Here is a 17,374-nt window from a genome sequence, read left to right as displayed (position 1 = left end):
ATGTTGGCAATAGGTTGGGCCGATTACAAAGCCATGTTTGCGGGTTTGTTCACGTCTACGCTATCCTTCGCCTTCGCTAAAATTCTACAACAAGACGTTTTGGGTAACTTGAACGGATTTTTCAGTTACAATGCCGTTTTACACGCCGTCGTGTCAGTAGGTTACCTCCCGACCATATACGAATCCATTTCTCTGTACGAACCTAGATTTTGGTTTTTCTTATCTTTTGCCACGTTAATATCCGTTTATTTCACGTCGGCATTTGCAAATTTATTCCGGTATTTGTGGCATTATCCGATACCTTGTTTCACGATTCCTTTCAACGTTTTACAATACGTTTTGATTTTTTGCCTTTTAAACAATTCCGTTCCTCCTAAATTATTAAGTTCTCACTTGCTCGAACCTGGTCTCAAACCGAACGTCACGCAACTCAATAAAACGGCGAAACTCAACGAAACTCATTTTTTCCCTTTCGATCCGAACGAAGTTTCGAGAAGGAGAAGAGAAACGGAAGATGGGATAAAAAACGATGATAACTATACGAAATGGTTAAAGGACGATTCGGATTTCGCAGACCTCATACCTCCACCTCCTGGCCCCGAGGGAAATCATCGTTCGAACGATTCGCATTTGAATTGGGGAGAAACATTTTCAGGTACCATAACTGCTCTCTCGCAAGTGTACGGATTGAACAACATACCGTGTTCCATTCTCATGTATTTGGCACTCCTCGTCTATTCTCCTACGACGGCTTTATTTTGCTACCTCGGATCATTTTTGGGTACCTTGACGGGTATTTTTTTTTCACCCGATTTCGAAAAAGTTTACGCCGGATTTTGGGGATACAACGGTCTTTTATGCGGTGGCGCCCTGGCTGGTTTCGGCTTCGTATTGACTCCTCAATCCGCATTTCTCGCTTTCGTCGCAATACTTTTCTCTACCGTTTTCCAACATTTTATCACTCCGATGTTTAACGCGGTAAGTAAAAAATATATATTGTTATCGTGAGAGTGACTCACTCACTTTGTCTTTTCTATGTACAAAATGGCCATTGACCACAATTTATCTATTGATAAGAGAAAATCTATCGGGCTTTTGTAATCAGTATTTAATAATAATTATACTAAGTGAAAAATTGTTACAATGATCGATAAATGAATCAAAAAAAAAAAAAAGAAAAAAAAATTTCTTTTTGCTCGGTGTCGGAAAAATTAAACAAATTTCCCTCTCCCCTACCCCCTACCCGTTTCCCCCCCCGTTTTTTTCTATTATTATTATTAATTTGTTTAATTAATTTGTTCCAGATGGATGTACCGATATTTCACATTCCTTTTATATTTACAACGGTTATATTTTTGCTCGTCACCGGAGAATATGAGAAAACGTTGCCCAGACCGGGAATTTATTCGTATCCGGAAAAACATCGGGAGGAATTTAAAAATCAACGGGAAAATCGCTTTGACGGATATTTAAGTCGAACGGGAGTGAGTGAAAATTTTTAATTTTATACGAATTTTTTAAATTTTTTTTTTTTTTTTTTTTTTTTTTTGTTGCTCGCGTTTTATCGTTCGTCCGAGGGAAGAATTAAAAAAAATTAAAATTAGATTTATGCGGGAGTGTGGGGAGGGAAGGAGGAGGGGGAGGGAAACCCCCCGGTTGGTTTTTACGTTAATTACGCGGAATCGTTTATTAAAAAAAAAATGATTTTTTTAATTTGATTTTTATTTTAATAGTATCTTTATTAAATACGTACGTAGGGTAACCGTTAAAAAAAAAACGAATTTGTTTCTGTCTTTTTTTTTTTTCTGTCTCTTTTTTCCTATCCGAATTGAGTCGGGTTTTTCAATGTAATAAAATTTAACGATGGGGCCATCTGTCTCGGGTAAAAAAAAAAAATTTTTTTCCCTACATTTCCCCCCCTTTCCCCCCCTCTTTTCTCTCCTTTTTCTCTCTCCATTTATTTCGATTAAACAAAATGAAAAAAAAATTTCTCTTTCGTTAAAATTATTTTTTTTGCAAAAATTGATTTTTTTTTATTATTTCCTACTAATGCCTGAACGTACAAATAAACAACGAAACGAATGAATGAATGAATGAATGAATGAATGAATGAATGAATGTCGATTACGAACCGACCCCCCGTGTAAAAATTAAAAAAAAAAACATAAAACTGGTCGTTTTCGTTCATTTTTACAACAATCGCGTAATTATTATTATTATTGTTATTATTATTATTATTGTTAGTCTTATTATTATTATTATTTCAACTATTGTTATGGGTATTTTTTGTTTAAACAAAACCTATCGACTCGTCACACACAGACAGGCAAGCAAATAACATTCGACCTAAATAATTAACATTCGCTCTTCGTCCTATTTAATTTATTTTCGTTCTTTATAAAAATTTTCGAATCTTTTAATTCGATCCTCCCCAAAAAAAATTCAAATTTTCAAATTTTAAATTTATTATTAAATTGAAAAGAAGAGGATAGAAAAAGCGCGGGGGGGACGGGGGGGGGGAAAAATCAATGGGAACACAAGTCGCGCTTTTGAGTCGAATCACCTGAACTAATCAAGGGTTATATGCATATGCAAACGCCGTTTAATTTGTTTATAACCTTTTTTCCTTTTTTCCTTTTTCCTTTTCAACCGAAAAAAATGAACTCTATAATAATAATAATACTTGTTGCATTTCGAATTTTCGATTTTTTTCGTAAAACCTCGGAAAATTTTTCTAGAACGTATTTTACATGCTACAAAAAAAAAAAAATGGTTTGAACGGTTTTGCCCCCATTTTTATTTCGAATTTTCCTTTCCCCATTTTTATCAAAAATTTTCCTTTCGAAATTGAGGCATCAAGAAAAAAAAAAATAATAATAATAATAAACAAAGTAATTCGCGTGTATATTTTTCGAATCGAATTTTTCTGGAATTTTCATCGTGTTTTGGATCCGGACATTGCTTTATTAATACGTGAAACACAAGCAGCAATTTAGGTTTCATCAAAATAAAAGGCAAAAAAATAAAGGATTGAAAGGATGAACAAAATGGGGAAAAGATGAATAAGAGAGAGAGAGAGAGAGAGAGAGAACATCGATGGGGGGGAGAAAAAAAAAAAAAAGAAAAAAGATAAAAGGCCAGAAAATTCTGGATGATGGTACAACTAGCGCCTCTCTCGATCGAATCGGACAAATTTTGTACTTTTTAAATGAGAGAAAAGCTCCTGTAAGAGATTTTGACTTTTCATCTCACTTTTTTCTTTTCTTTTTTTTTTTTTTTTCCTGTTTCTCGCACACCGCGAAATTTATTTATTTATTTATTATTATTATTATTATTTTTAAAATACAATTTTCAATTTGTTTAACGAATCGAATAGTTATCGTTATTATTATTATTATTATTATTATTTTTCTCCCCACGATTTTCGAGAGTCGCGGATTTTGTGTCAGTGTTTTGTTGTGCAAATTATAACATATTTTGTTGTTGTTGTTTTTTTTTTTTTTCGAAGTTCAAGTGTGTTTGTGTTTTGGTGTTTTCGAATTCTAAATTCGACAAGGCCTTTAATAAAAATAAAACGCGTAAATATATACAAAGGGGGGAAAAAGAAAGAAATAAAGAAAGAATTTAAAACAGTTTGTGTTAAGTTAATTAATTTAAAGAAGTGTAAATTGTGCTCGTTTGTTTCCCTTTTTTTTTTAAAAAAAAAAAAAAAATTTACTTACGGTTTGATTTGTTCTATTTATTATTATTATTATTATTATTAATATTATTAATTAATTAATTAAATTTTGACGAAGATATTAAAAAAATTGAACGAACAAACAAACGAAACTAATAATATATACGAAAAATTTACTCTTATGCTAACAAACAAACAAACGAAATATATGATACGAGGATGTATATTTGTTTATTAAATTAATTTAATTAAATATTTATTGTTTGTTTTTGTTTTTTGTCGATTGTAGTATACAACCAGGTTGACCTTACATTAAAATTCAACAAGTATTCAAACGTGTGTGTTTGTACAAACGATGACGCTTAGAAAAAAACGTTTTTTATGTTTTTTCCTCCTTTTTTTTTCTCTCTCTCTTCCCTATCCTCATTTCCCTATCTCTCTCTCTCTCTCTTTTTATATAATTCTTAGTTTAACCGAATTATTAACTCCTTGAGACATATTAATAAAAAAAATAAAAATTAAATATCGTAATAAAAATTCTAACCTTTTTTTTTTTTTTTTTTTGCTTTACGACGAAAATTCCTACAGGATACACACACTTTAAAATAATGATAATAATAATAATTTTTTTGTACTTTTTCACTACTTTAACTACATATTAAAACAACTATTAAATTTTCACCGACCTTTTTATTCACTCTATCGATTTACGGTTATAGAAAACCTTTTTAAATTATTATTACGTTATCAGTGCACGGTTGTTATTATATTAACAATAAAATTATTATTATTATTATTTTTTTTTTTTTTTTATAATCTTTTGTTTAAACATTTGATTATCGTTTAATAATAAATAAATAAATAAATACAAAAAAATTAATTATTTTTTACAGATAAATTTTTAAATTTTGAATTCGTAAAAAATAAAAAAAAATGTAAAAATAAGAGAAAATTTTAATTTTTTTCATATTTTTTTAAGAAATTCGAGGCTTAATAAAAAACGGGAAAATTTGTGGAAAATTTGACCGTGGAAACGATGACTGAAAATCCGAGTGATTTAATTAATAAAAGATGAGCGTGGAATTAATTGATAAAGAAGTATCAACGGATGATCTCGATGTTGAAAATGTCATCGCCGCCGAAGAAAAAGAAAATCAAGATGAAATGCATTCAAAAGAAAAAGAAAAAAAAGAAAATTCCGGTACGGATTTACAAAAATTGGAAGGGGTTTTATCAGTTTTGGTTGAAAATAAAGTTTCATCGATAAGAAATTGTGGGAAAAAATATAAAGAAAAAAAATTATTTATATTCAACAAGTTTAAAAATAAATTCGATCAAGTCGATACGAATGCAACAATCAATTGTCAAAGTGATAATAAAATTCGTCAATTTAGGACTAATTCATCGGCAAATTTAATTTCCCCGTGTAACAGGTACGGTTGCCGTGCGAACAGATGTAGATCACTCGTACCTTGCGACGTGTCGACCGATTATTGCAAACATCACGGTTTCGCGAAATACTCTCACAATTCTACGAGCACACCCAACGACCTTTATCCTCAACAACAATCTTTCGGAAGCTACGACGCATCTTTATACTATCAACCACCCGAGAGTCCCTGTTGCGGACTGAGTTCCCATTTCGAACCGAGATTAGATAGGAAAAAACTTTCCCAACAAAAATGTCTTCCAAAACAATTGAGCACGGAACGATGGTTGAATTCGACGACGTCTAGGCAAACATCTACGGAAACGGCGACAACATCTTCCGGTTACATATCCCCAACTTTCGGCGGTGACAACAGGAAACATCGATCGAAACACGTCGATGAGGACGTTCAAAGAATACAAGATTCGACGGAAGGTACGAGCAACGGTGATAGCGAGACAATAATCGACATGTCTAAAATTCAAGCTCAAAAAACGTTAGACGCGATACAAGAAACGATCGATGATAATAATAAAACCTTAACGGATCCGAGAACGACAACAAACGAATTAGTAGATGAGTTTAGTGCAAATAATTCAAATGTAAAACCCGTCAGGATAAAATGCAATAGATCGTGTCACGTTTTTTTACCGCAGTGTCTCTCGACGACATGCCTTCCCTCGTGCAGGTTTTCAATGGTCGATGATCAGGGATGTTACAACGATGCTCCCTACAGGCATTTACATCCCAGCGGGGGTCATTACATGTCTTGTTACAACAGTCCGACTCATTCATTTCAGTAAGTTATTCATAATACGACCTCGTTCGTCAAATTTTTTTCTTTTTTTTTTTTTACATACAATAAAAAAAACCGTTCAGACCACCACGTGATTTACCGGAAGTAGTCTATTTAGATAACGCAATTTAAATTAAAATTTTTTTATTGATAAAAATAAAATTATCAAAAATCATTAGTCGAGATCAAAGTATTGTGTAACGTTATTGAAATTTAACCTGATAAAATCGAAATTTCGCATAGTTTAGATAAACGTCTGAAATTTTTTTTTTTTTTTTTTTTATTAAAATCCCCATTTTCTTTTTTTCCTAAAATGAAATCCCGCGGAAATATCATCATCATTTTGCATTTTTAAAAGAAAATAATTAACTAATTATTATTCGCTATGAAATAATAATAATAATAATAATAATACGTTCAACTTTTTTTGATATGAAATAGTTGTTAACCTTTCGTGTAAATGATGACATGACCTCCACGTGGAGGATTTAGGCTAAACATAATAATTAAAATCTTTAAGGTAAAATGACATTACTTTCCCCTTTGGTACGAACGCATAAACCTATCAACTTAAAATATTTTCATTTTTATTTTTCCTTCAAATTACTTAAAACAAAAAAAAAAAAAAAAAATTCAGTTTTCCATTTCCGTTTCCCTTTCCATTTCCCTTTTTATTCAAATAAAATAAAAATGGCGCTGATAAATGATTTATTATGGTAATAATAATGATAAATCCCGCACTCAATTAATTATTATTATTATTATTATTATTACGGGAAATCATTTGTGCATGCGACAATAAAATAAAAAAACGATTTTTATTTATTTATTTACGATAAAACTCGTGAGTTGAAATGAGCGGAAATGCATATAATAATTTTTTTTTTTTTACGCGGAATAATAATAAAAATTGAAAAATAACAAATCACGATGACCTTCTGCCGAGTTTTCCGAGAGGGGAGGGAAATTTCTCGAACAATTTTTCGTATCCCGTTCATATTAAAACAAATTATTTCCGGTATATTTTCTAGTACGCGAACGAACGAACGAACCATTTTCTTTTTTTTTTAACAAATAAAATTAATAAGACATACATCTATTTATTTATTTATTAAATTTACATAAATAAATAAACGAATCGCCCGTTTTTCCCCGTTTCCGTTTCCGTTATTTGAAAATATGCATCTTTTATTTATTTAAGTGAACTTAATGTGTACACAAGTATCATTTTAAAAAATTTTAACTTTCGAAAAGAAGAAAATTTTTCAAATCTACAAATTTATTATTAAATTTCATCTGTCGGTGATAATAATTTGAAGATAAAGTGTTATTATTATTATTCCCGATAAAGGACTCTCGGTTTGGGCCCTTTAAAAATTTCCCCCATTTGTTACACACACACACAAAAATAAATAATAATAATAATAATAATAAATGGAAGTGACGTTGCGTTAAATTTATTTCCTTTTATAATTTTACAAAATCTTTTCTCTCTCTTTTTTTTTTTTGGTGAAGAATTAGTCTGACTCTAACGTGTAAAAAAAATAAATGATAATAATAATAATAATGAAAGCTAACTCAAACGTTTTCGAATGTCTCATTTAAACACTAATTTAATTAACAGGTTAATTGTTTAACAAATGGAAAGGGGGGGGGGGAAGAAAAAGATGGAGGAAGATGATTGAAAAATACGAGATGAAAAACGATCTTGTTATATATATAAAAAAAAAAAGTAAACCATCGAAATAAATCGTTTTTTTCGAGAGAGAGAGAGAGAGAGAGAGAGAGAGAGAGTGAGGAGAGAAAGAGAGAGAGAGAAAGAAAGAGAAATTTCAAATTTTTTAAATTCTTTTCCGTTCGAAAACAAATTTAAAAATAATTTTTTTTTTTTTTCAAAACGAACCAAACTGGAAGTTAACTTACAATTTTTTTTTTTTTTTAAAAAATCGTCTGCTAATTTTTAAAAATATCGTCTGCTTTTTTAGATAATATTAATAATATCAACTATTATTCTTTTGAAATGAAATTTTCTCCGTCATCGTCTTAAAAAAAAAAAAAAAAATTAAATGAATCCAACAACAAAAACAAAACAAAAGCGCGTTTAAAATAATGAAATTTTTTTTTAGAAGCAGACGACAATTTAAAAGTAAACAAAAAAGAAAAATTTGAATTTAAACATGTCTCACTCAACCTGTCAGATTTTTTTGTACGCATATAAACAAAGAGAAAAAACCAACAGAAAAATAATAAATGAAAACAAAATTTTTAAAAAATTATTGTCGGGTAAAACCTCGCATGGAACGAAAAAAAACTTCGTTATTATTATTATTATTTTCAACTGATAACGAACGCGTTCGGAAATCCGTTGACCTTTTTTTTTTTTTCCTTATCACCAAAATAAATTTTTTTTAGTTTTAAATCGAGAGATCATATCGTTTAAAACCCGATCTTGAAATTATTTTAAATAATTTTTTTCGTTTTTGTTTTCCCTTGAATTTTTTCTTTAATAACAAAACAGATTTTTAATTTAAAGAAATGTTTCGGTGACACACCCCCTTACATCCCTCCCTCTCCTCTCCCCTCCCCCCGTAGAAAAAAATTACGTTTACGAGGATTTTTTAATTTTCCTTTTTCATTATGTAAAATTTTCCTTTTTTTAATTTCATACTTTGAGAATTAAACGCGAGTAATTAAAAACAAAGATTAAATATAATTATCGAAATCGAAACGAAAAACCGAATGATAATAATAATAATAATAATAATAATAATAATAGTAATAGTAATAATTATGAAACTGATATATAAAAAATTTTTTTATTTTTTTCATAATCCGTACTCGAATCTGACATTTTTTTTTTTTTTTTTTTTTCAAAAGAAAATTTTAAAGAAATGAAATAATTATCATTATTACTATTATTATTATTATTATTTTTTTTTTTTTTACAAATGATTTTATTAGTGTAGAAGAAAATGAGACGATAGGAAACAACAAATTTTTTTTTTTTTTTAAAGAGAAAATAAATTTAGAAAAGTTTCAAAGTTGAAAACCTAATCGCGCAGACTTAAAAATTCAAAAGATTCTGAAGAAAAAAGAAAATTATTCGGTATTGATAATAATAATAATAATAGAAATAAAATAAGTCCTTCTTCTTCTTCTTCTTTCTTCTTCTTTTTCTTCATCATCTTCTCCTCTTTTTTCTCATTTCTTTTTCATCTTGGATGAAGTACACACACAAGAAAGGAAAATAAAATAAAAAAGATGAGAGAAAACTTTTCCGGAATTAAAAAAAAAAAAAAAAAAAAAAAAATTTTCTTTTTTCTTACGTTCAAGCAAAAACTCAAAAATTAATCATAAAAATAAAATAAAATAAGAAAAAAAGGAAAAAAGGAAAAAAGGAAGAAAAGTTATTTTATAATCATTTTCAACTCCGTATAAAATTTACAAAGTTTTCCTTTTTCTTTTTTTTTATTATTTCATTATAAAAAATTTTCTTTTTTTTTTTTTTTTTTTTTTTCCTTACGCTAAACTTATAAAATTTACGAGTGACGCCTTGATTTTCTTATTTTATTTAAATTTAATACCGAGGTACGAAGCGAGGGGGGGGATGGGGGGTTGGGTGGGAAATTTTAATTTCCGAATTGAATTCCATGCAAATTTTACCTTGTAATAAAAATTAATGAAACTCATTTTTTTCCTTTTTCTCGAAAATCGTAACAGAAAAAAAACAATTAAAAATCGAAAGGCAAATTATGGGGGACCGTTTCCCTCCTCCCTCCCCCTACCCCCCAACCTCCTTACGATTTCAAAATAACTTTTCCTAACGTTTAAATAAATAAATATAAATAAAAAAACGTTATTCGATGTCTTTCAAAAAAAAAAACCTTCGGGCTTTTTGTCCTTTTTTTTTTTACTAAAAGCCCCTTTACGCAATAATTACTGTCGGAATAATAATAATAATAATAATAATAATAATAATAATAATAATAATAATAATAATAATAATAATAATAATAATAATAATATTTTTTTTAATAAACGCATTCGACAAATTTCTATCGCGTTTAATTTTTTTTTTTTTTTTTTTTTTTTCGAAAATTACATTTTTAAACTTTCCACAACTTTTTTCCCTCGACCGTTTATTATTATTATTATTGTTTTTTTTAATGTCTCTCGTAAAGTTTTAAATAATTTTTTAACGGTTTTGCGAATTTGTAATAAAAAAAATTATTTTCGAAATGGCGGGGGGGGGGGGGGCTGGCTTTTTGATTACTCTCGTTCTACGGCGAGTTAAAGTCAAACGAACGCTTGAGATCAGTCGAATTTTTTTTTCTTTTTTTTAATTAAAAAAAATTTGTTGTTGTTATTATTATTATTATTATTATTATTATTATTATAATTATTATTATTGTTTTTCCGAGTTAATCATCTAAAGAAAATTAAAATTCATGATTTTTTCCTCGAGTCGAGTCAAAAAAAAAAAACGATTCCTCATTAATCTAATGAATCTTACTTTCCATCTCTCTCTCTCTCTTTTTACCGTATCCCTTCTCTCTCTCTCTCTTTGTTTTTTAATTATTAACAATTTTCCTTTGAGCGTTTTCGAGTTCCCTATGAAACCAATTAAAAATCAAAAAATGCCAACAAAAAAAAAAAGTTGCGCTCCGTTTTTTTTTTTTTTAAATAGAATTTTTAATAAATAATTTGTCGTATCGTTCGTAACGGGATTTTAATAATTTTTGAGATTAATTAAAATAAAAAAATACGCACACACACATTCATCCAAGATTATTATTATTATTATTATTTTTGTCTTGACCTCATATTAACTAATGGAAACAAGCAAATAAAAAAAAAAAAAACATGAGATTCATAATAATAATAACGAGAAACGAGGTAAAAGTTGAAAGTTTCAAGTATTAAAACAATAAAAAAAACGATTTAAAATCCTTTAATTATTATTATTATTATTATTATTATTATTATTATTATTATTAATATTATTACTATACTATTATTATTTAATATATATTATATTATAATTTTCGAATTTAACTCTATTAAACCTTACGAGAAAAAACTCATAAAATAAATGTTTAAAAATGACCTCGAATCCTCGATTTAAAAAAAAACAAAAGGCAAAAGTTTAAAAACAAAAAACCGTTAAATTTTAAATAATAATAATAATAATAATAATAATAATAATAATAATAAAAAGGAAAGAAAAAAATTTAATAAAAAAAAAAAAAACAAAAAGTTCACTTTTGAATATTTTTTTTTTCGTTTTCCAGTTTTTCTCCGGCCTTTTAAAAGCTATCGGTTAAATTACTTATTTAAAAAAAACATTTTGAAACATAATATTATGCTTACTCTCTCTCTTACTCTCACACTCTCCCACTCTCTCTCTCTCACTCTCTCCCTCTCTCTGTCTCTCTCTCTCTTTTTTTTCTTTTTTTTGTTAAGCATCCCTTGTTTGCACTTCACTTATTTTTTTGAGTGCTACAAAAGATTTCCTTTTTAATTTTTTTTTTTTTTTTAAAACTTGTTGCTGGATTTTTATAAAATGTTAATTTTTTGAATATTACAAAATTATTAACCCGTTTGTTGCCGTGATATTTAAAAACGGAAAATCCCGGAAAAACTGGAAAATTGGGAATAATAAACTTAAACTATAAAAGGAAAAATTCTTTGTGGAAAATATTTTTTAATCGATTTATAATATAATCCCAGATTTTAACCTGTCACTCATCTGTCAACCCGGAGTAATACCGAATACCGAATTAAATTTAAATATTAAATTCCCCCCCCCCTCCTTTTTTTTCTATTCTCTTTCATTTATTATTATTATTATTTCTTTTCTTTTTCAGAAGATGCAAATACGATGAAAATTATTTAACATTAGCCATGAACTTAGAAGATTTAGAATTCGAAAGAGAAGAAGAAAGGCGTAAAAGGAAAAAAAGAAGAAAAAAAAGGAGAAAAGAAAGACAAATACGAGCGAGAGGTCTAATGGCGGACGAATTGAAAAATGCTAAAAAAGCATCAAAAGTTTTAGATCCGGAAGATTTACCCAAAAGAGCCAGGTGGACCATTGTTGCAACCGCTTGCTTACTTTTACTCATGAGCATGTTATTAGTCGGTATAACATTAAGAATGGCTCCCATCATCGACGAAATGGGTAAGTGGGTGTGTGTGTGTGGGTGTGTGCGCGTTGCTATGCTCGACAAAAACATCGAGAAACTTCCATAAAAGCCGAGTTATCAAAAAAATTAAACCACCGCCTTATCGAACTTTTTCATTTAAATGACAATCGTATCAACATTTTCACCCCCTTTTTTATACGGCGTTGCCAAGTTTATTTACTATTTATATTTTAAAGAGATAATTAACGAAATATCGTTCGCGACGTTCACGAATGCAATTATCAAACGTTAAAACAATAATAATTCGATAAAAATCATCATAATTAATTACGTAAAACACATTTTAATTTGTTAAATTGTGCATGCATGGCGTGCATATTTGCATAGAAATTACGGTCGATTATCACCTAAATTAAATGCAAAAAATCCATCGAATGAAAACAACAACGACAAACACGAACGACAACAACAACAACAACACGAATTCTCAAATAAATCAATTTAATTGCATTAAAATTATTTTGTCGAAAATGGGGAAAATTTAACACGCTCACACGAGTCGACCGTAAAAAAAAAATTAATCGGAATGTTTTTCGTGTTAAAAAAAAAATCCAATAGATTTCCCCCCATTACGTAATAATATTAATAATAATTAAAACGTCATTAAAAAAAAAAAAAATTTAGTAAAGTAGTAAAAAAAAGAAAACAAAAGTCAAAAAATCACAATCAGGTATTTTGCGCATGCAACAGCTCTTATTGATTTACCTGGCATGGGATTTTTTTTTTAAAAAAAAAAAAGGATTCTCCATCTTTTTTTAACGCGTTATTTTTTTTTACATTCGGTTATATGTATCTTTATTTATCTCATTACGCACGTCGTGGTTGTTTTTCGAAAAAAAAAAAAAAATTATTACTTAATTTATAATTTTTCGCGTGTAATTTATTTCGTTAAAAAAAAAATTTCTCATTGAAATTTAAATTTTCCCACGAAAAATAACGATTTTTATTTTTTTTACCCCTTACCTTTTACTACTTCCCCCCCCCCCCCGAAAAGTTCAACCCCGAAATTTTACTTTTGCAAAAATATATAAACCTTATTTGCATTTCAAAAAAAAAAAAAAAAAAATCCATTTTACATTTTTTGTAAAAAAAAAAAAAAAACCATAAATAAATTTACGATAGAACATTATTATTATTATTATTTTAAAAATGACATTTACCTTATTCGATTTGATGACGACGACGACGATCACCACAATTTTCAATTTCTTCTCCAGTCAAACGAGTTTTCCTATTTTTCCGCTTTTCCTTCCTTTTTTTCTTCAATCGAAATTTTTCCTATTTTTTTTTTTTTTTCGTTTTCAAAATACTATTTTACGCGAGAAAATTAATATCTACGTACGTATATGTATATATATATATATATTTTTTAATAAAAAATTATTAATCGCCATTTTTCCGGGCGTTTGAAAAATAAATTTTCCCCCCCCCAAAAAAAAAAAAAAGAAAATACGAATCAACGCGGTATCACGATAACCGGTTACGTAACGACGTTAAAACTTTTAGCCTCATTCTAATATACTGAAAATAAAAGAAAAACACGAAATTAATTAATTAATTAAATTATTTATAATTTAATACTGAAAACTATTATTATTATTATTATTATTATTATTATTATTATTATTATTATTATTATTATGTACTTTAAATACTACATCGTGATATGAAAACCGAATCGTTTTGTAAAATTTTTTTTTCAAAAATCGATCCATCGATTACTTTAATTACCCAATTCATTCATTCATTCATTCATTTATTAATTCATTCACTCATTCATTCATTCATTTATTAATTCACTCACTCATTCATTCATTTATTCATTCTATTTGCGGAAAAAATGTTACAAACTAATTATTAATAATTAAAGTACATAACTATAATCCATACGCACGTGGTTGCGATTATGGCTTTTAAAAAAAATAGTAATAATAATAATGATCAGATTAATAAAAGCGATTATTAGGAAACGAAAAATAATAATAATAATAATAGAAAATTTTCCAGAAAAACAAAGAAAATAATAATAATAATGAAAAACGACGAAATCTATTTTTTTTTATTAATAATAATAATTAATTCTTTGAAATGTTTTTTTTCTTTTCTTTTCTTTTTTTTCCAGTAAACTTATTAACTCCGAAAAACAATTTTCTTATTTTACGTAATTAAAAAATTTTTTAATTAAAAAATAAAACTCGGGATAAAAGAAAAAAAAGAAAAATTTTTTTTAGTTTTTAGTTTTTCCTGAGATTTTTTTTTTTTTTTAATTTCGTATTAACGACGACGAGAAATTCTTTTGAATTTTTTTTTAATTTTTTTTTAAACTAATTTTTATTATAAACGAACGAAAACAAATAATAATTATAATAAAAGGAAAATAAAAAAAAAAAAAAAAAAAAAATTTAGTTTGAAATAAAAGGCATAAATCATTATTATTATTATTATTATTATTTTCTATTTGAATTAAATTTTATTTCTTTGTTTTTTTTTTATTTTATTTTCTTTTGAGTTTTTTTGTTGAACTTTTTTTTTTGGATTAAGGCCAGTTAAATAAAATTGGCATAAAAATCAACTCGAATATACGAACGTTAATTTTTTTTTTACCATAATAAAAACAAAAAAAAAGTTTTTTTGTTTTTCACGAGTCATAAAAACGTAAATAATTACTTTTTTCCTTTGTGAAAAACTAAATAAAAAAACCCTGGGAAATGAATTATTGAAACATTATTCCAACCGGAAAAATTGATTTAAAAACGATGAAAAAAAACTTTTTAAAAAAAAAATTAATGTTGTTGCTTAATTAGACACAAAAATTAAAAAAAAAAAAAAAATTTTCTTTTTTTTTATCATCGTGCTTAATTTATTTTTCATTTTCCTTTTGCCATCTTATTATTGTTATTATTATTTTTCGTTTGTTTTATTCTTTCCACATCATTCTGAATGGAATTTTTTTTTTGTTTTTTCATTCGTACATCATAAAAAAGGACGAATTCATCAAATTTTCTATTTTTTTCCACATGTTTCTATCTATTTCAAGCTTCTGTGAACGAATTTTTAAAAATTCCTTTTTTTTGTCGCAAAGGAAAACAAGACGACGTGACACGACACGTTCATGATAAACGTCAATCAAAACAACCCGAAATTTCCCCCCTTCCCCCCAACCGTGATTCCATTCAAATTTTCTTTTTTAGAATTTCGGGCTTAACCTTAAGAACCTTTTTAAGGTTTTTCTTAGTATTGATAATCGACAAAAATTTCAAATTACATAAATATTTAATTACAACCGAATTAAAAATTTTCCTAACCTTAACACCAATCGCGTTAACGACGGATTTTTTCGTTATCAAAAATTATAAGAAAATATTTCGGGAATTTAGATTTTAATGTTTTTTTTAGTCTTCTTACGATTAATAAATTAATCTTAGATCGATGAGCGGATTCGATTTTTTTTCGTTAATAACAAACAAAAAGTTTACTCGTAATTATTATTATTATTATTATTATTATTATTATTATTATTATTATTATTATTATTATTATTATTATTATTATTGTAATTTTCATATTAAAATTCTCGTGAAAATTTAAAAAAAAAACAAATATGGCCTTTAATTTTTCCTAAACCGTTTTTTTAAATTAATAAAAATGAGTAAAAAAAAAAAAAAACTTTTTTAATAAAATACATTAAAACAAACAATTATTTATTAAATTTTTATATTATCTTCTTCCAAAAATATATACGAATTTTTATATCCGACGTTAATAATAATAATAATAATTCATGCAAATGAAAATTTAATAATAATAATAATAAGAGGAAGAACGATAACAATAAATATTTCCGTGATGAATTTCAACCTGTCATTCTGTCATTTCGATCGGATTTCACGTTAATAAAAATAATAAATAAATAAATAAAAATTTTCTCGTGATTTTCCATCTACGTGAATTTTTATAATTTTATATATATTCGTATATTATAAAAACGCGCAAAAAAAAAGATAATAATAATAAAAGGAAAAAAAAAAAAAAAAAAAAACGGGAAAAGGAAAAAGGGAAAAGTATCTGTTACGTTTTCGTCGAAAATTTATTCGTCGGGTTAAAAAATTATCAAAAAAAAAAAAAAAAAAAAATCCCCAAATAAATCAAATAAAAAATTGGCCGAAATTCAGAATTCGAAAAATAATGATAATGATAATAATAATAATAATAATAATAATAATTTAAATCGTACATGGAGACACGAATACGCCAAAACAAAAACAAAATAGGAACGATCCAGATTAATTAATTATTAAAAATTAGAAAAGGGAAAATAAAGGAAACAACAAATGCGTATATAAAATTATTATTATTATTATTAGTATTATTATTATTACATGATTTATATATTCTCTCTGTGTAGAAAAAATGCATAAAACTTTTCATGTAATCGAAACAAAAAACGACTTTTTGTGATTTACGTTGTTTTCTATTTTGTTTTTATTTTGTTTTGACGAGTAGTTACGTAACACAAACAAACAAACCTTTTTTTTTAAGGTTTATTATCGTTTCGAAAAAAAATATCGAAGAATTTTATCCATCGTTTCCGGTCGTCAAAAAAAATCACAACCCCAAAAAATTATTATTATTATTTTTTACGTATCCGAAAAATTAATAAAAAAAATTTTTTTAACAACGAACGAGTTTGGTATAAACTTTTTTTTTCCGATAATAAAAAAAAAAAAAATTATATATAAATAAAATAAAACGGAAATTGTGGTTGTTGTTGTTGTTGTTGTTGCCAGGATTTATATTTTGTCGAAACAAACAGTCGTAAATCCGATTTGAAGTTTTTTTTTTTTTTGACTCCTGACTGAAAATAAATCTTCGCATTATTAACTCAAAGAAATGTTTTTTGCAAAAATTTATGAATTTTTTTTGTTTGTTTGTTTTGAGTTTTAGAAAACACAAAAATTTTAATAAAACTAAATAAGGTAATGGAAAATGTTTTCGAAACTAACTTTTCCAGTAAAATTTAACTCGGGGGGGGGGAAGGAGGTTGGGGAGGCTTTTTATACTACAAATAGTGAATCCGATTAGTGATTTTTTTTTTTTTTTGTTTGCTTTATATCAAAGTGAAATAAGGTTCGAGCCTTTTGATTTGTAAATAATAATAATAATTTTTTTTATTTTCAAGTTCGAAAAGAAAATGAAGAAATGTTACATTCACTCAGTCGTCAAGGTACAATCAAAGAATCATCCAATGCAACAAATATTCAAAAACA

At 26.9% G+C, this 17,374-nt stretch overlaps 3 protein-coding genes across 3 annotated transcripts; all 3 read left to right on the top strand.

Annotated features, from left to right (window-relative positions):
• Phum_PHUM105070 (urea transporter, putative) lies at positions 1-1,502 on the top strand (the record flags this gene model as incomplete). The annotated part of the gene is made up of 2 exons (XM_002423982.1): positions 1-978; positions 1,305-1,502. The coding sequence occupies 2 exons, from the start codon at positions 1-3 to the stop codon at positions 1,500-1,502; spliced, it is 1,176 nt and encodes a 391-aa protein (XP_002424027.1).
• Positions 1,503-4,750: 3,248 nt separating this feature from the next.
• Positions 4,751-6,105, top strand: Phum_PHUM105060 (uncharacterized protein; the record flags this gene model as incomplete). Its single annotated transcript, XM_002423981.1, has 2 exons — positions 4,751-5,907; positions 6,084-6,105. The coding sequence occupies 2 exons, from the start codon at positions 4,751-4,753 to the stop codon at positions 6,103-6,105; spliced, it is 1,179 nt and encodes a 392-aa protein (XP_002424026.1).
• A 5,808-nt stretch (positions 6,106-11,913) lies between these two features.
• On the top strand, positions 11,914-12,339 carry Phum_PHUM105050 (uncharacterized protein; the record flags this gene model as incomplete). The annotated part of the gene is made up of 2 exons (XM_002423980.1): positions 11,914-12,082; positions 12,284-12,339. 2 exons carry the CDS (start codon positions 11,914-11,916, stop codon positions 12,337-12,339), a joined length of 225 nt encoding a protein of 74 aa, XP_002424025.1.
• Between the last annotated feature and the right edge of the window lie 5,035 nt (positions 12,340-17,374).

The sequence above is a fragment of the Pediculus humanus genome, genomic scaffold (genome assembly GCF_000006295.1).
Source record: "Pediculus humanus corporis 1103172107455 genomic scaffold, whole genome shotgun sequence".
Classification (NCBI taxonomy): domain Eukaryota; kingdom Metazoa; phylum Arthropoda; class Insecta; order Psocodea; family Pediculidae; genus Pediculus; species Pediculus humanus.
Note: the sequence above shows the minus strand (reverse complement) of the source record. Positions and strands in the feature narration are given on the sequence as shown.